Here is a 17301-nt window from a genome sequence, read left to right as displayed (position 1 = left end):
GTCACTGTGCCAGCTTTATGGCACTGAAGGATCTTTCCACATTGGCATGATCCTCCCATGGCCTGCTAAAATGGGTTAGGGCCATTTTGTGCTAGCAGAGCTATGTAAAGCAGACTCAGTATAGGCGAGAATCTGGGCCTTAATATTTCTTGCTCATTTAAATGTCTAGTTAGAATAGTAAACAGATCTTTGCTATGCACTAGAAACCAAACAGAAGGTGGCATTAGTTTTCGGGAGACTGGTGAGCTTTCCCACTTGGTAGTCAGGCTAATGGAAGACCAAGCATGTCATAGAACCAAGCGGGGAAATGGCTTTTCTTTGGGGCGTAGATAGGGAATGCTTGAAAATAGTTACCTTAAACTGTACCTTGGTGAAAGGAGCTTTCCGCATCTATCAATGTATGGGGAAAGTAATGGGGAGGGAAGAGAGAGAAATATGAAGGCAAGAATGGTCCTTTGAAGGTGTCTGACTTTTCAAGGTAAAAGGCATTTCCCATTAACTTCTGTGGTGCCTTCAAGCAGGAGTCGCCTTGAGACTCGACAAGTATAAACCATGTGTCCTGACAGTTCGACAGTGCAGGAAAAGAGAGTCACAGTAACACATTGTATATTGAAGTTAAGCCTCACGCACTCTTCCCAGCGTTAAATTTATTCGTTTTTCCTTTTACATCTTGTGCTTTACTGCATGCGTGTGGTTTTGTGCGGGGAAAATGAAACCTATTTGATTAGTTTTTTCTAATGACAATTACTTATTTTAAAGCAATCTAGAATATATTTTCAAAGTTGAGAAACAAAGACCAAACATGTAATGTGTTAAGGTTGTTCGCCCTCAGCTATAACCGTTTTAAAAAAAACAAACCAACAAAAGCCACCTTTGCAGTATTTTCATGGTGCAAATAAGGCTGTGGTCTGGAATGAGAGTTCTCTCCAAGGTAGCTGCAAGCACATTTACAGACAGGTTTTAAATAATGGGGTTGTGCCCCTTTTTTTGTATTTTTGGATATATACAAAAAGTTCTGGACCTCTTCTGTATGTTTAAGGGGGAGGGGTACTGCGTGTTTTAAAATTAGACTGTTAGAGCTGGTCTCTCCTGGAACTCTGTGGAAAACCAAAGAACTAGTTGAATTATGACATCACAAGAAAAGAGATTAAAAGCTGATTAATTGAAAGGGGAAGGGATGTTTAGTCGGTTTCAAATTAATTAGCCATTGTAACAGTTTACAATGCGATGTGGTAGATTCTCCGTCACTTGGAGTCTTTAAATCAGGGGTGGGCAAACTATGGCCCAGGGGCTCCCACCGGGGAGCAGAGTCCGGGGCTTGCCACGCTCTGCGTGTACAGTGGCTCTGCGCGATTCCTGGAAGCAGCGGCATGTCCCTCCTCTGGCTCCTACACGTAGGGGCAGCCAAGGGGCTCTGCATGCTGCCCCCGCCCCAAGTGCCACCCCTGCAGCTTCCATTGGCCAGGAACATGCTAATGGGAGCTGCAGGGGTTGCGCCTACGGGTGGGATAGCATGCAGAGCTGCCTGGCTGCGCTTCCGTGTAGGAGCTGGAGGGGGGGGACATGCCATTGCTTCTGGGAGTTGCTTGAGGTAAGTGCCGCCCCAGCCAGAGCTGCCCCCCCGCACCTCAACCCCCTGCCCCAGCCCGGAAACCCTTCCTGCACACTAAACTCATTTCTGGACCCACCACAGAGCCCGCACCCCCAGCTGGAGCCCTCATCCCTTAACCCCCTCCCGCACCCCAACCCCCAATTTTGTGAGCATTCATGGCCCGCCATACAATTTCCATACCCAGATGTGGCCCTCGGGCCAAAAAGTTTGCCCACTCCTGCTTTTAAATCATCATTGGATGGCTCTTTCTAAAAGATAGGCTCTGTTTCATTCACAAGTTATTGGGACTGATGCAGGAATCCCTGGGTGAAATTCTCTGGCCTGTGTTATGCACCAGGGTCGGACTAGATGATCATAATGGTCCCTTCTGGCCTTAAGATGTATGACTCTAATCTTTTTTATAAGCCATTAAAAAATCTCTAGGTTAAAGTTATTTTTGGCATTAGTCTCTAATTGTTCCAACAAAATTAATACATCTTCATAATATATTCTAATAAATACATGACTCGTATTTTGAAAGCGAATAGACAAGTATGGCTTGACAAATTCTGTTGTTAGTCTGTGCTGTAAACCAGACGATAAATGAGATCAGGGCACACAAAGGCTGCCTGTTTGAGGCTTGTAGCTTTTGACAGAGGCTTTAGTGTCTTACCACGAAAAAAGGAAAGAGAGATACAAAGTGGTGATGGTAGAAACAGAATCACAAGGAAAAAGCTTAAAATGCAGAGAGATCAGATTCATTTCTAACTGGAAATGATTGCCAAATGGATGATCACGCTAGATCTGGCTTTGTGAATTAGTGTATGATTTTACATGATTGTAATGCTAGCTTTCAGAATTTTATCATCTATTTAAAACCCCCCACAGGGCCAGCTTCTGCTATTTGGATTTGTGAGAGTGGATCAAGTGGCTGAAATAAAGTAGTATTCTGGCCGCAATACACTTTTCTTTATAATTTCCTTTTTGTTGAATTTTTTTAGGCATACAAAGTCTATTCAAGTGAAAAGAAAGAATGATGGAAATCAACTTTATTTTTAACTTCCTATTTCTAGGACAATGTAAATGTAACCAGGATCATTAAAGCAGTCTTAAGATAGCCCACTTTAGTTGCCATTAGGACAGCCTTAACTAAAGTACTGTAAATATTTAATAGTGAGGAAAGTAGAGAACAAAATACATCTCCAGGACATGCAGATGTTGACCTGGAAGCACTTCTCGTGCACTAGAGAGTGTTTCATGGGGCAAGGTGGCTTCAGAGGCCAGCTCAGCAAAGCATTTAGGACTGTGTCCAGCTCTGCTGAAGTCACTGGAAGATTTGCCACAGATGCAGAATCCGGCAGTTAGACGTGCATTTCAGCATGAGGTTAAGTGCTTTGCAGAATGAGTGACAAAACCAGGAACGCTTCTGGCACTGTGGATGCGTCGTCCGATTCTCTTGTTGGGACGCTTTCTGACATGAAGGGACAAAGGGAGAATCCGTGTTCTAGTACAGAGAAATAACTGATTTGCAGTAGTCTCTGTGGATGTGGTGTCACTAGATAGATGGAGACACTACAAAAATACAGATAAGAATCCATATGTAATGATCATAAAGGTGAACATTAACACTCAGTCCCTTGATGGGGATTTGGGACACTGGAGAATTTTAGTTCCATAAAAAGAAGCTCTTGACTGCTTGGCATAGTCTGCCCCCGTGAGCGTGTTTATGGGTCGAGTTAGAGTGCAAACCAGTGTGTAGGGGTAGGGGATTGGATTGCGGGTAGGGGATTGGATGGGGGGAGAAATCCAACTAGTATCTTGGTTTTTGTTTAAAGGGAAACGATGATTGTTGGCAGGGGCTGGGATGGTGTCAAATGTAGATCAGAATAAATGGAAACAGGAAACGTACTTACTTTTAAAAATAGTCCCATATTGAAATAGCGATTGAATGACTTTATGTCCGTTCATGTCTATGGTGGCCGGGCATGTGCAAGAAAAGAAAGCAAAACTCAGACAGACACAGGACAGAGCTGGCTTCTCAGGCTTAGCATCCCACCAAGTTTTGTGTGTGATAGAAAATCGTATGTTGCTATCTCTGTGTATGATTCTTCACATGATTATTGCTTGGTGTGCTGGACAAAGATGCATCCTTTATTGACTCGGGCGACTAGTCAGCAAAGAAGGGTTACGTGGGGCCACCCTGTTCTTGTCTCTTGTACCTAGTGTGAATAGTTGCTCTACTTCCGTGCCCTGGGGAGGAGCTGGGTAGTGAGGCATATCCTTTGCTAACAACTAGGGTGAGCGCTGGGTACTGCTGAATTGGGGCTCAGCATGGTAGTACTACGAAGGAAGCCGCGTTCAGAAAGGGGTTTCTGCAAACTTGTAATTCTCTGTTTTTAAAGCTTGTTTTCAGATGTTCATTCCAGTGCAAGTGGAGGGAGCTTGTTCACATACCCTTGTCCCGGCTGCTCCAGGACAATGATAACCTCATGCTTTTCCACCATACGCCCCATAACGTATGATCCCTGGAGAGTGAACGGGAGGAGAGCAGGTCCCATCGGCAAAGATGGTGCCCACACAAGTGTGCCCTCTATCCCCCTCCACAAACACAGCCCGAAAATCATTATAGCTGTTCCAAGCCATTGAGATTTATAATGATTTTACCAGGTGTTGACTAAGGCTTCTGGAACATGCTGAACATGATTGGTCCCTGTATACCAGGAGTGGGCAAACTTTTTGGCCCGAGGGCCGCATCTGGGTATGGAAATTGTATGGTGGGCCATGAATTCTCATGAAATTGGGGGTTGGGGTGCGGAAGGGGGTGAGGGCTCCTGCTGGGGGTGTGGGCTCTGTGGTGAGTCCAGAAATGAGTTCAGTGTGCGGGAAGGGGCTGGGGCAGAGGGTTGGTGGGGGGGGGAGGGGGAGAGGAGGGCTCTGGCTGGGGGTGCAGGCTCTGGGGTGGGGATGGGGATGAGGGTTTGGGGTGCAGGAGGGTGCTCTGGGCTGGGACCAAGGGGTTAGGAGGGCAGGACGGGAAACAGGGCTGGGGCAGGTGGTTGGGGCATGGGAGGAGGTCAGGGGTGCAGGCTCCGAGCGGCGCTTACCTCAAACAACTCCCAGAAGCAGCAGCATTTCCCTCCTCCGGCTCCTACGTGGAGGTGCAGACAGGCTGTTCTGCATGCTGCCCCATCCGTAGGCGCCGCCCCTGCAGCTCCCATTGGCCATGGTTCCCGGCTAATGGGAGCTGCGGGGACAGCACTTGGGGCGGGGGCAGCATGCAGAGCCCCTTGGCTGCCCCTTCGTGTAGGAGCTGGAGGGGGGACATGCCGCTGCTTCCAGGAGTCTCGCAGAGCAAGCCCCCGACCCTGCTCCCTGACCGGAACGCTGGAGCGGGGCAAACCCCGGACCCTGCTCCCCGGCGGGAGCTTGAGGGCTGGATTAAAATGGCTGAAGGGCCAGATGGGCCCCTGGGCTGTAGTTTGCCCACCCCTGCTGTATACGCTTGTAGCTAGGATCATTGTAGTTTGTGGTATGGACTAAGCGTCAGCAGTGCCTAAGATATAATTAATAATAGAACTCAGTAAAAAATGAACTGTTAAAGTTGATGGTGTTCCTTTGAAATCAAACCCCAGATACGAGACAACTTGTTTGTCTTTGAATGCTGGCCGTCTGTTTTAACAGTAGAGTTCCATTATTGTTATTCCTAGTTACAATAGGCTAGGTTAAGTATACATAACCAATGAGACCTCTGGATTTTATGGCGTTTTCTTGCCAGTTTAACCCAGTTTTAATGTGGTTGTCAGGTTTGTGCTTCAGTTTTATTTTGTAGTCGTCAAATTGGAGATGTTTCCTAAAATGTTGAGGCATCTTATAGTGACTCTCAGATTAAGTAACTGTCATAAAAAGTGTATTGACCAGTAGCAGTGTCTGCATGTAACTTGAATTCAGTTGTTTGCAAACGGAAAAATAAAATGATTCCCTGGCTTTATAGATTACACATGTATAGCTCTTGCGATTCTGAACTGTCAAGCAGTTATGTTAAGTGTATGAAACAACAGCACTATACAATGTAACCATCCAGCCCCTTCTTCCCAGCTTGGAGGCTTTGTATTATGCTGAACAGATGGGCCTTTGCAGTTCATTTCTGCTTTACACAGCAGAGCGCTGCAGACAGCACTAAAATATAGCCTTTCGGGGATGGTGGACGGTGTTTCTCATGTACAGCACCTAAAGCTATGACCCTTTTAAAAATTGAGCCCCAGGATCACAATGCAGTCTGTCAGAAGAAAAGAACGGCAGCAGAATGGTATGGCCCTATTTAGGCAAAATGAACAAACCAGAAGAGAGCATTGCACTCCATTATGGAGAGCTAACGGTCTTTCCAGAGTAGAGGCAGCGATTAGGTTTCTGTTTTAAACCACTGTTTGGATTCCTCTTTTGATTTCAGTCTGGGATTTCATGTGCTTGTTTCTGCCAGAGGATTATTTTTTAAATCTGTGATTTATCAGACAGGTCGTTTGGGGAAGATGACTTCTTTGGAAATGAAGGCTATACGCTTCTTTTTTTCCCTTCAAGTTTCCCGTCTTTTTTGCCACTTCAAAAAGTAGCGTGGCTTGAAATTGCTAATTGTTGGCCTTATTGGGGACTGGTGGTTTTTGCATCTTTTGGAAAGCATACTGGTTTAATTTGTGCAATATTTCTAGGTTTTGCAAGTGTCTTAGATCTTCATGCTCCGTACGCTTGGTGTGCCCCCTATCTTCTTCCATGCTACAGTAAATCCCTTCCAAACGGAAGGAAAGTGCAGTGCAAGTTGTTGTACCTTTTTTGCTGTGTGTGTGTGTGTATTTATGCAGAAGGAGAGCATTTAGGACGAAACTATAAATACTTTAAAACTCGCACCTCCCATTCCTGAGAGTTGCGATGGGCTCCCTTTGGTCTCCAAGGGTATGTCTGCACACCAGCGGGGGAGGGGGGGCGCGCTTCCCAGCGTGGGTAGACCAAGAGGCAGTTGCTCTGCGCACGCTAGTGGCCTCAAGTAGCAGTGTTGCTGTGGCAGGACAAGCAACGACTCATAGAATCTCAGGGTGGGGAGGGACCTCAGGAGGCCATCTAGTCCCACCCCCTGCTCAAAGCAGGACCAATCCCCGATCTTTGCCCCAGGTCCCTAAATGGCCCCCTCAAGGATTGAACTCACAACCCTGGGTTTAGCAGGCCAATGCTCAAACCACTGAGCTATCCCTCCCCCCAACTCGATCTAGCTGTCTGACTACATGCTCACCCAACCCCCTTGGTATGTACGCAGGTGGTAGCCTTAGCCATCACCCATGCCGCAGTGGCCACGCTGCCATTTTCAGCGTGCTAACTCCCATAGAGCAGTGCATGTCTGTCTGCCTGCTCCGGGAAGCAGGCCCCCAGCTGCTGTGCAGGCATATCCCATAACTGCAGACAGCCCCGTGTTCAGGTGTGCTCACGTCTCTTGACGTTTGCACAGTGCTTGCATTCTGGGCTACATTTGCGACACTGCAATATTAGAAGAAAAGAGATTGCGAAATTCTTTGCCTTATCTCTTGTGGGTTGATGGATTTTTCGTGGGTTGCGCACCTTGACAGAAACGGAAGGCAGCTGCTGCAGCAGCGAAGGGGGTGGAGGTTAATAAGTATGAATGTTTCAAGGTGGACAAACGTGCACCAACACAATGCTCCCTTTCATGTAGTAATTGCACCACGGCTGCGCTGGAGGAATAGTGCTGGCTAATTTATTTGGGCTGTTTCTTCTCTTTTGTTGTGTACAGCTCATTTCCCCCTCTCCCCCCCCCCCCCTTTCAAGAGAATGCCTTGCAAAAATATCAACCAATTTTGTCCTGGGATTTTGTTTGTTTGTTTTTCTTACTTTCTGTTTCTTCCTGTGTTATTTATCAACATTGTCTTGATCACTCTAGGTCCAATCTTTAAAGCAGCTATTTAAGAAAAAGTCCTGCAAAATCCCCTTTGGGGTAAAGTAAATGTCCACAAGTTGAAGAAATAGAAACCAAAAAGGATTTCTCTCTTAGTATTATGAAATGTGTCCGTCTCTCATGTTAACATTGGAGGCCACTAACTGAGGCCTTCTCTATATTCAAAGCTGTACCTGTTTCAGTAAAGGTGGGCTCTGAAACCAAATTAATTAAACCAGTGAAAAACCCCTAGGGAATACCTATGTTGCAGCTGGGAAGTGTGATTCCCAGCGCTGGTAGACAGACTTGTGCTAGCTCAGCTCGTGTGCTAAAAACAGCAGGGTGGACATGGCAGCTTAGGCAAAGCCCCAAGCTCAGACCAGGGGCTTGGAATTAGGCAGCTCACCTTACCCACCATTGGAGCCGCAATGTCCACACATGCTTCCAAAATACACAAAGCAAGGAACCCAGGCAGGCCCATTGTATCTGGCTGCGACACTCTTACGGAAGGACTCAGAGAAACCATCCTCAAACCACTGACCACCCAAAGGGCCAGCTTCCTCCAGAGCACAACCGACTTCCTCCACAAACTCCACAACATTATCAGCCAAGAACACCATCCTTGCCATCATGGATGTCACTTCTCTGTACATCCCTCACAGCGACAGCATTGTTGCCTGACTCTAGTATTTACAGGACAATGGACAATTATCTTTGAAAACTCATGGCGATCGGGGGAAGTCCCGGACGACTGGAAAAAGGCTAATGTAGTGCCCATCTTTAAAAAAGGGAAGAAGGAGGGTCTGGGGAACTACAGGCCAGTCAGCCTCACCTCAGTCCCTGGAAAAATCATGGAGCAGGTCCTCAAGGAATCAATTCTGAAGCACTTAGAGGAGAGGAAAGTGATCAGGAACAGTCAGCATGGATTCACCAAGGGCAAGTCATGCCTGACTAATCTAATTGCCTTCTATGACGAGATAACTGGCTCTGTGGATGAGGGGAAAGTGGTGGACGTGTTGTTCCTTGACTTTAGCAAAGCTTTTGACACGGTCTCCCACCGTATTCTTGCCAGCAAGTTAAAGAAGTATGGGCTGGATGAATGAACTATAAGGTGGATAGAAAGTTGGCTAGATTGTCGGGCTCAACTGGTAGTGATCAATGGCTCCATGTCTAGTTGGCAGCCGGTATCAAGTGGAGTGCCCCAAGGGTTCGGTCCTCTGGCCGGTTTTGTTCAATATCTTCATAAATGATCTGGAGGATGGCATGGATTGCACCCTCAGCAAGTTTGCAGATGACACTAAACTGGGAGGAGAGGTAGATATGCTGGAGGGTAGGGATAGGATACAGAGGGCCCTAGACAAATTAGAGGATTGGGCCAAAAGAAATCTGATGAGGTTCAACAAGGACAAGTGCAGAGTCCTGCACTTAGGATGGAAGAATCCCATGTACTGCTACAGACTAGGGACTGAATAGCTCGGCAGCAGTTCTGCAGAAAAGGACCTAGGGGTTACAGTGGACGAGGAGCTGGATATGAGTCAACAGTGTGCCCTTGTTGCCAAGAAGGCCAATGGCATTTGGGGATGTATATGTAGGGGCATTGCCAGCAGATCGAGGGACGTGATCGTTCCCCTCTACTCGACATTGTAGTGTAGGGCCCAAAACTGGACATCTGGAGTACTGTGTCCAGTTTTGGGCCCTACACTACAAGAAGGATGTGGAAAAATTTGGAAAGAGTCCAGCAGAGGGCAACAAAAATGATTAGGGGTCTGGAACACATGACTTATGAGGAGAGGCTGAGGGAACTGGGATTGTTTAGTCTGCGGAAGAGAAGAATGAGGGGGGATTTGGTAGCTGCTTTCAACTACCTGAAAGGGGGTTCCAAAGAGGATGGATCTAGACTGTTCTCAGTTGTAGCTGATGACAGAACAAGGAGTAATGGTCTCAAGTTGCAGTGGGGGAGGTTTAGGTTGGATATTAGGAAAAAGTTTTCACTAGGAGGGTGGTGAAACACTGGAATGCGTTACCTAGGGAGGTTGTGGAATCTCCTTCCTTAGATATTTTTAAGGTCAGGCTTGAGAAAGCTCTGGCTGGGATGATTTAGTCGGGGATTGGTCCTGCTTTGAGCAGGGGATTGGACTAGATGACCTCCTGAGGTCCCTTCCAACCCTGATATTCTATGATTATATTGACAACCCTCTGAGATGCACCCCAAACACACCAAGAAATCTGTTACCTACGGCCAGGCACGCAGATACCACAGAACATGCTCCAAGAAGAGAGTCCGGGATACACACCTTAACACACAGAAAACCACCTTCACCAAACAAGGACATTCCACCGGGGAAGTAATTCACATCATGGAATGGGCCTCTCAAATACCCCGAAAGAATCTGGTTCAATACGGAAATAAAACCTCATCGACCACACACCCCTAGTTGTCAGCTACCACTCCACCCTGGAACGCATACAAGGTATCATCAAACAGCTACAGCCCATTTTCAGTGGGGGACCCCATCCTGAAAGAAATCTTTCCTGAATCCCCTTATCTGGCCTTCAAACAACCCTCCAGCCTTTCCAAGCTCATCATCAGAAGCAAGCTCCGCATCTAGGGGTGCTGGAAAAATGTGTACAGTGGGGGTGCTGAGAGCCACTGACCCAAACTGTAAACCCTGTATATTATGGAAACCCCTTCAAGCTGGGGGGGGGGTGCCACAGCTCCCAAGCACCCCTAGTTCCAGCAACTAAACCACAGACCAGTTTCCAATGCAAACTGGAAATGAGGTGGAAATTTTCAAGTGAAGGTAATTAGCCGTTGGAGCAGTTTGCCCAGGGAAATGGTGTTCTCCCTCCTTGGGAGTCTAAAATGAAGATGGGTATCTTTGTCCAAGTTCTGCTCATTGAGGAATAGACCCACAAAGGGAGCTGAGGTCTGTGTTGCAGAACATAGCATTTAGGCACCCTGCCATGGAATGGAATCCAGAAGCCCTAGTTGGGGGGCGGTCATGCTCCCGGCACAATGCACAGGGAGAGTTTGGCACCTGATAATGGGATCCCCAAAAGCCAGCAAGCTGAGCGGGGTGCCTAAGCCAGGCAATGGGAGATGCCCAGGAGAGGGGTGTGGCCTCAGCCCCGCCCCTCGAAAGGAGTTTGAGCCTCGGTCGGAGGCGGCGGCTTGGGGTTAGCTGCAGGGGTTTGATCCCTCGTTTCCCAGCTCCCAGGAGAGCGCCCTGACCCTGGGCTATGGCTCTCTTCGTCTGTCCCGTCGGAACTCTTCTACTGCAGGTAATGAAATAGCCGTTGGAGCGGGTCCTTGAACGTGGGTCTCTCGCCTCCCCGGTGAGTGCCACAACCAATGGGTGACAGCCATGCTGTCCCTTCCCCCGGCTCGGTGAGTCGCCCTTTCTGCACCGTGGAACGATTTCGGTGAGAGAGACTGAAAGGCACCCGCCCCGGAATGCCTCGGGGCACACTCCTGAGAGGTGGGTGATGGGGGAGGGGGAATTGCTCAAGCGGGGGGCAAAAAGTTGTAAACGGGGGGGCGGGGGGGGAGACAGCACCACTTCCTCCTCCATTTTGTACGAGGCCTGAACTGCTGGCTGCTGTCGGAGCACTCCTTCCAGAGCAGCCCCACCAGTAGGATAGATAGGGGGACACCTCGTTTGAGGATCCCGCTGGGGCTTAGGGTGAGAGAGGTGTGCGGGTATCAGGACCAAGACAGTTGTGCACGTGCCCAGTGGCAGATTTTTGGTACTGCAGGGATTTTATTGGCAGAAGCTTAGGCACCTGCAGGATTAGGGAGCAGCTGAGCTGGGGTTTTGAAGACCTGAGTTTTGGATTTAGGTGCTGAACGTTCAGTTACGTGCCTAAATCACTTTTTGTAAATCCGATCTAGCCCTGAGTGACGTTCTGTGGGCTGTGCTATGGTGAGACTCACTAGATGGTCGTAACTGTTCCTTCTGTGGAGACTAACCATTGTCGGCATCTTTTTCCTTCGGTGGGAATAGCATCCAAGGAACAGCAACAGGCAGGTGATGAACATATCCTAAAAGAGCAGGGAGTGTTCAGACCAGTTCAATTAGGCAAAGCTTCATTAACTTCAATGGAAATTGTATCTGAGTGAAGGGATTTGGCCCTATGTTTTTCTGCAAATAGTCTGTATAATCCTTCATTATTTGGCTCTGACCCTATTGGCCTGGTGAGCTGTTCTTTGGACCCTGGTTACGGAAGAGGGGGATGTGGAGCAGAGACATCTAGATCATATTGGAGATTATTCACTGCCCTAGCAGTCACATCTGAGACTGAGAGCTGCATGCCATGTGGGAAGCAGCAATTTCTATTTCAGTTTTCTGCCTATTCAGGAAGTGCATTTTACATAAGTCACTGAGGTACTGGGAGGAAATAGAAAGCTCTCTGTACATCTGACTTCACCGCAATGCTGGGTTGTGCGAATGCAACTGCCTTTGCAACAGGATCACTCCGTTCCAAAATGGTGGCTCAGAACACTCTGTTGTGTCACTGTAGTGTGTTGAAGGAATAGGTGTGGCTGTCTGCAAGGACATTGGACCCTGCTGAACAAAGTTTGATCTCATAATCTCAGATTCTGTACCAGGATGGTAAGACACCTATGCATATTTTGGTTTTGTTGACTGAAAAAAAAAAAAATCAAAGGAAGGATTTTAAATAGCTTTGTTTTCGAATTTATTTTTAAAAGCATGATTGTGTTACAATAAGACATTTATTTATTTTCTATACAAATTAAGAAATTAAGTCTAATTTTAAGTCTAATCTTACACTTTAAACATTTTTTCCTTTGGATCTTTTCCAAAATATCACTTAGACTTCTGGTGCTTTTATTGATTAAAATAATGTCTTGATTCACGGGTGTGCGTGCCTGTGTGCATGAGTGTCTGAGTATCATGTTGTTGACAGAAATGCCCAGCTAAGTTTTAGTAGTTTTGGGGAGGGGGTATTTTACAATGAATGTAAAAATACACATATTGTGTGTGTGGATATTTTTACGTGTTTTATTGTAAATTAATTTAAATTTGTAAGTGTAATTTTTAATTGTGAATTATAAGGTACCCCTGAAGTTTCATTAATTGCCTAGAAGAAGCCTGCTGCAATGACAAACTGTATGTGCCACATTCATCCTGGACATGTGGCCATTGTCTTTAGAGGAATTATGCCCAGGGTGAACTCAGCCCTTAACTTCCCCTTAATATTTTTAGATCAGGCATGCTCCTACAAAACGAGAAGTCTGACAACGGTTTCTTCCTGTGCTTTTCTTCAATTTTCCTGTCAGCATAGCTAGAAGAAGACTGTATTAAGCATTTCCTCTCCTTCTCTAAAAAGCATGAAAAAATTAGACAGCTTACACCATTTGTTGTGCTCAGAGTTTTTCTAAAGAAAAAGTAACCATATAGAAAACAGTCCCTGCATTCCCTCCAAGTGCCTCATTGGTGCAATGCAGAAGAGAAATTCTGTGTGACTGGTCTGTTTCAGGATGGTAGGAAAACATCTGTTTGTTTTTTGTTGTGGGTTTCTTAATAGCTATTCAGCTTTCCCAGTAGGAAAGGTAAAGACTATTTAGGGGTTTTTAACTCGTCAGGCAGCAGGCACCATGGAAATCAATTCTCCTTTTGTAAATGACGTGTTATCCTATTTTGATTTTAAGAAATATTCTATTTTATCAAACAATTACATTTTAATTTCATTTGACAATTACTTCCAAATAATCTAACCTTCACCAGTCTGTCGGGATACAGTCAGAAATTATGAACGGTAACAGAGCCGGATGCATTTGCAGCATTGTAAAATGAGCAACTTCCAAGTCTGTTCTATTATTTGCCAGGGGAAAAAATGTAGAAAAGGCATGGGTGTTGCTTGCATTAAACGAAAGTTAATAGGTAAAAGTTTGTGCCTTACTACAAATTATTCATCTAAACTATAACGTTGGTATACTGTAAACAACGCTTCTATGTTTCTAGATAAAAATGTGCCTAGAAAATAATGGAACTTACTTGAAAATACTTTTTTTAAGTCTTCATCTTTTTCATGCTTTTATTTTCTGTGCAGTATTTCCTTTGTCTCAAAATAGGTGAGAAGACTCTGCTTCCTGCTAAGCAGTATCAGTACAAAGGCGGCTTTCAGTGCCAGACCCAAGAGCCAGTCACAGTTATGGAGATATGGAATCAGTAACAGATAGTGTGTTAGGTCAGTGCCTCAGTTTCCCCGTTTGTAGAATGGGGTTAGTGATACTCGCCTTCTTTGTAAAGTACTTTGAGATCTGCCAGGTTTAAGATCCACACTCGTGCCATCTGCTCTGTCCATACAGGACTTGAACTCTGAGTGTGGACTGACACTGACCTTAGAGACACTGCCAGGGCTTAGTCAGCCGTGACGCAATGTGGTCGAGGAGCCCAGACTCAGTTTTAGCGGGTAAAAGGGGCAGCAGACTAGAGTGAGGGAGTTGTTTGTTGTTCAGCGCGTTGGTTTCTGAGTGCTGGAGCACAGCGTGTGTAGGCGTTGGTTCATGCCCGCGTTGACTCCCTGCACTGACCTGCTGGCACAGGGAGGTTCTTGTGCCAGAGCTGGGAAGCTGGAAGCTTTCCCTGTAGCGCTGTGTTGACAATGAAAGGTTTGCCATGTCAGAGTGTCGGCACTGAAAGGCTTTTTGACACCAGCTTCCAGGACTGGGGTGGAGATTTTACTGACAGTGAGTGGGTTTCGATACAACTCTTTTTTTTTTTTTTTCATTTACAAAGTCCACTATGCCTTGATGTGTGTACCGCTACCCGTGGACTGTGAGTCTGTAAATCTTTCCATTTTGCCGCGCAAAGCTACAAGTTATTCATCTAAACTATAACGTTGGTATACTGTAAACAACGCTTCTATGACATTCCAGGGTGCAGACCAGTGAGGTGTTGTCAGCCTTGTCCTACAACTTGGGGTGCCCCACAATGCTTTGCTGCTGTAACTCCCACCTGGTTCATTCACAGACAGCCTGCAGGTCACACCCTGACCCCAGCAGCTTGTTAACAAACACCAACCACACTCCGGCTTCCAGCAGCCTTTGGTGACTACTTACAGGGAGACCCCGACACATTCCCAGTCCTGGGTTTTCTGCCCAAAACATGTGTTCTGCACTGTCCAGCCCTCTCCTGGACAATCCAGATATATTGGGTCCCTTGCCCCTCTGTAGGGATCAATATAGGACAGCCTGCTACCTTAAATGGAATTACCCAAATAATTCCTGACACTAGGTTGGTTTTAATTAAAGAATAAAACAAGTTTACTTAACTAAAAGGAGACAGGTTTTAAGTGAGTACAAGTATAAGGTACAAGTATGGCAATCAGAAATGGTTACAAGAGAAGCAGCTTTCTAATCTTAAACTAGACTTGGTTCAAAGTGAAATTCTTGCAAATTCCCAGTAACACTGCTGACCAAGTTTGAGGTCACGATCCCCTCCCAAAGTCCAGCAGCTGTTTCTTTCCTTTTCTTAGGTGAAAAGGAGAGAGATGGATAGGGAGAGAGAACTGGGGGTGGTTTTGCCCCTCACTTTTATAGTCCAATCACCCTTTGAGATGCTTTTTCCTGAGGGTTACCCCTAGATAAAGTTCATTCCCGCTGTGAGGTTGGAGTAAAGGAGTTTGATGGTGAAAGAGGTTTCATGCTGTTGTTTGCTAAAATGTAGATTTGCCTTGTCTCCCCCTTGCTGGCTCAAGGACCTTGTTTATTACATATATGTAAATGGAGGTAAACACACATTCCTTTTGTTTGAGACCTGCTTGACCAGTTCTGCCTAAACAGGGCTGCGTGGATTTGAACATGGGCTACCAACAACCATTCAGGGGAATTCATAACTTTACATATAATGTTGCTGCGTACATTTCATCATATTATTGACCAGTGAATTATTAGTTTTCAAATGATCCCTCACAAGACCAATTCTGCACAAAGATTATTACAATAGTGTGTAGGGTGTGAATACAGGGGTTGCATTTCGTCACACAAGGGCAATAACAAAATGAGGTTTTTTTCCAGTATGCACGAGGGCCCATGTTAGCCAGGTGTACCCCCTGGATCCAGGGCCTTCCACACCTGGGCCTTGTGCCTGCAGGCCAGGTCTGACCTCCTCCGCGACAGCGTGGTCGTGCTGGAGAGACCCTACCCTAAGAGAGATCCCGACTGCAGGAGAAGCGTGTCCGTTCTGTATTGGGCAGGTAATACATGTGGAGTGTGTGTGTGTAGGTGCCCAAGTATGGCTTCTACAGTAATGAACAGGCCAACCCTGCCTCCCTGGTTTTACTGCAGGAACAAGAGGTCAGACCAAATCGGGCTGATGTTTGTCTGCGAACGGTGCAGCGATGCGTCTTCCCCAGACAAGCAATGATTCCGTTTGTTGTTTAACTTTCTAGGCACGCTTTGAAAATGAACAAGAGTAGCTCTGAGCTGGAGAAGGTTAGCAATGGCTCTGAAGAGAGCCTCGGCCCACCTTTCCAAGGGATCCACGTCAGCTTCGTGGCTGGCTCCACAGAAAGCCTCAACTCTGACACAAGGACTGCCAGTGATGGAGGTAATTAAACTGTTTTTCTGTGTGTGTGTGTGTGTGTGTGTGTGTAAGGCTCATGGAAGGGGCTACCCACAGCCCAAAAGCTGAGATCCCTTGTTTGTGCAGTATATGGACCATAGAACAAGTACAACATCGGCAACACAAGCTTCCCCTGCACCGGTCTCTGACTGTATAGCTCAGCCCTGGCCTGGAGGAAACAGCTCTGGAGAGGAGTTGAGCTTCCATACCTATGTGGGACTCAATGCTGCTCCTACTGTAGTCAGCGGCAACGCTTCAGTTGATGTCAGTGTAAGCAGGCTCTGGCCTGTGCCCCCTCTGCTGAGCCTGCCGGCAAGGATGACCGAGCTGCTTGTGATGGTCGGAGAGGAAGGCCACCTGCTGTCTTCACAGTCCCGGACCACCAGGCAGCCATTACACTCTGTCACAAAAGACTAGTGCTGGGTTTGAAGCTGGTGATCTCAGGTGAAAGAGGATGTGTCCTGTTACCAGCCTCTGAGCTGTCCAATTCTCCTAACTCTTACTGATTCTCTCTGGACAACTTGGGCTGAGTCAGAGCAGCAGACTTTCTGTAATCTATTTGGCCAAGGCCAAAATCGTTCTTCCTGCTGTTTTTCTTAGACTCAAGACCAGCCAATCCCACACCTCCTCCCAGGACAATCTATAGACGTGCTGGACATGCTGCAGGATCAAAGATACAGAGGGTCGTTCATCTTTGACGTCATTTCCTCAGTGGGTTGCAGGGGTGACAGAGTTATAGCTCTACTAAAGGACACCAAATGTACCGAGAGGGAAAGGGGTTAGCACAACATGGCGCGCACAAGTATTTCTTGAAGGAGGGGGGAAGTGCCCTCTTTCATTAGTTTGGATTTTCTTTGAAAAGCAGATATTCTACCAAGTCGTTTTTCCCCTAAGTCTATTTAACTTCGACATGTACTGACACATTACACAGTCCAGCAACTATTTCCTTTGCAAATCGCCATCTTCATATAATGGAAGTTCTGCCTCTCCAGAAGCAACAATTCATAGCGATAAAATTCAGACCTAGTTGTCTGGAAATGACATTTTTCCAGTCCTAGCTCAGAATTTAAGAGGGAGAGTGTGCCAGGAAATTATAAAAGAGAAAAATCATATTACATGTCAGACTTATGCTCTCTCAACCTATAGCTGTCAGATGTGAACAGAAGGGGAAAGTGGTTTCCTTGTTC

The 17301-nt window shown here is 46.5% G+C and overlaps 1 protein-coding gene across 4 annotated transcripts in view; it reads left to right on the top strand.

Moving 5' to 3' along the window:
• Window positions 1-17301, top strand: part of PRAG1 (PEAK1 related, kinase-activating pseudokinase 1) — a 77583-nt gene that overhangs the window by 46082 nt on the left and 14200 nt on the right. For all 4 annotated transcript variants that reach the window (XM_084626614.1, XM_084626611.1, XM_084626612.1 and 1 more), the window contains exon 4: window positions 15942-16099. In XM_084626614.1, coding sequence (XP_084482740.1) covers window positions 15942-16099 — 158 coding nt within the window. The remainder of the gene's footprint in view (window positions 1-15941; window positions 16100-17301) is intronic.

The sequence above is a fragment of the Lepidochelys olivacea genome, assembly GCF_965140295.1.
Source record: "Lepidochelys olivacea isolate rLepOli2 genome assembly, chromosome: 4".
In the NCBI taxonomy this organism is placed as follows: Eukaryota; Metazoa; Chordata; order Testudines; family Cheloniidae; genus Lepidochelys; species Lepidochelys olivacea.
Note: the sequence above shows the minus strand (reverse complement) of the source record. Positions and strands in the feature narration are given on the sequence as shown.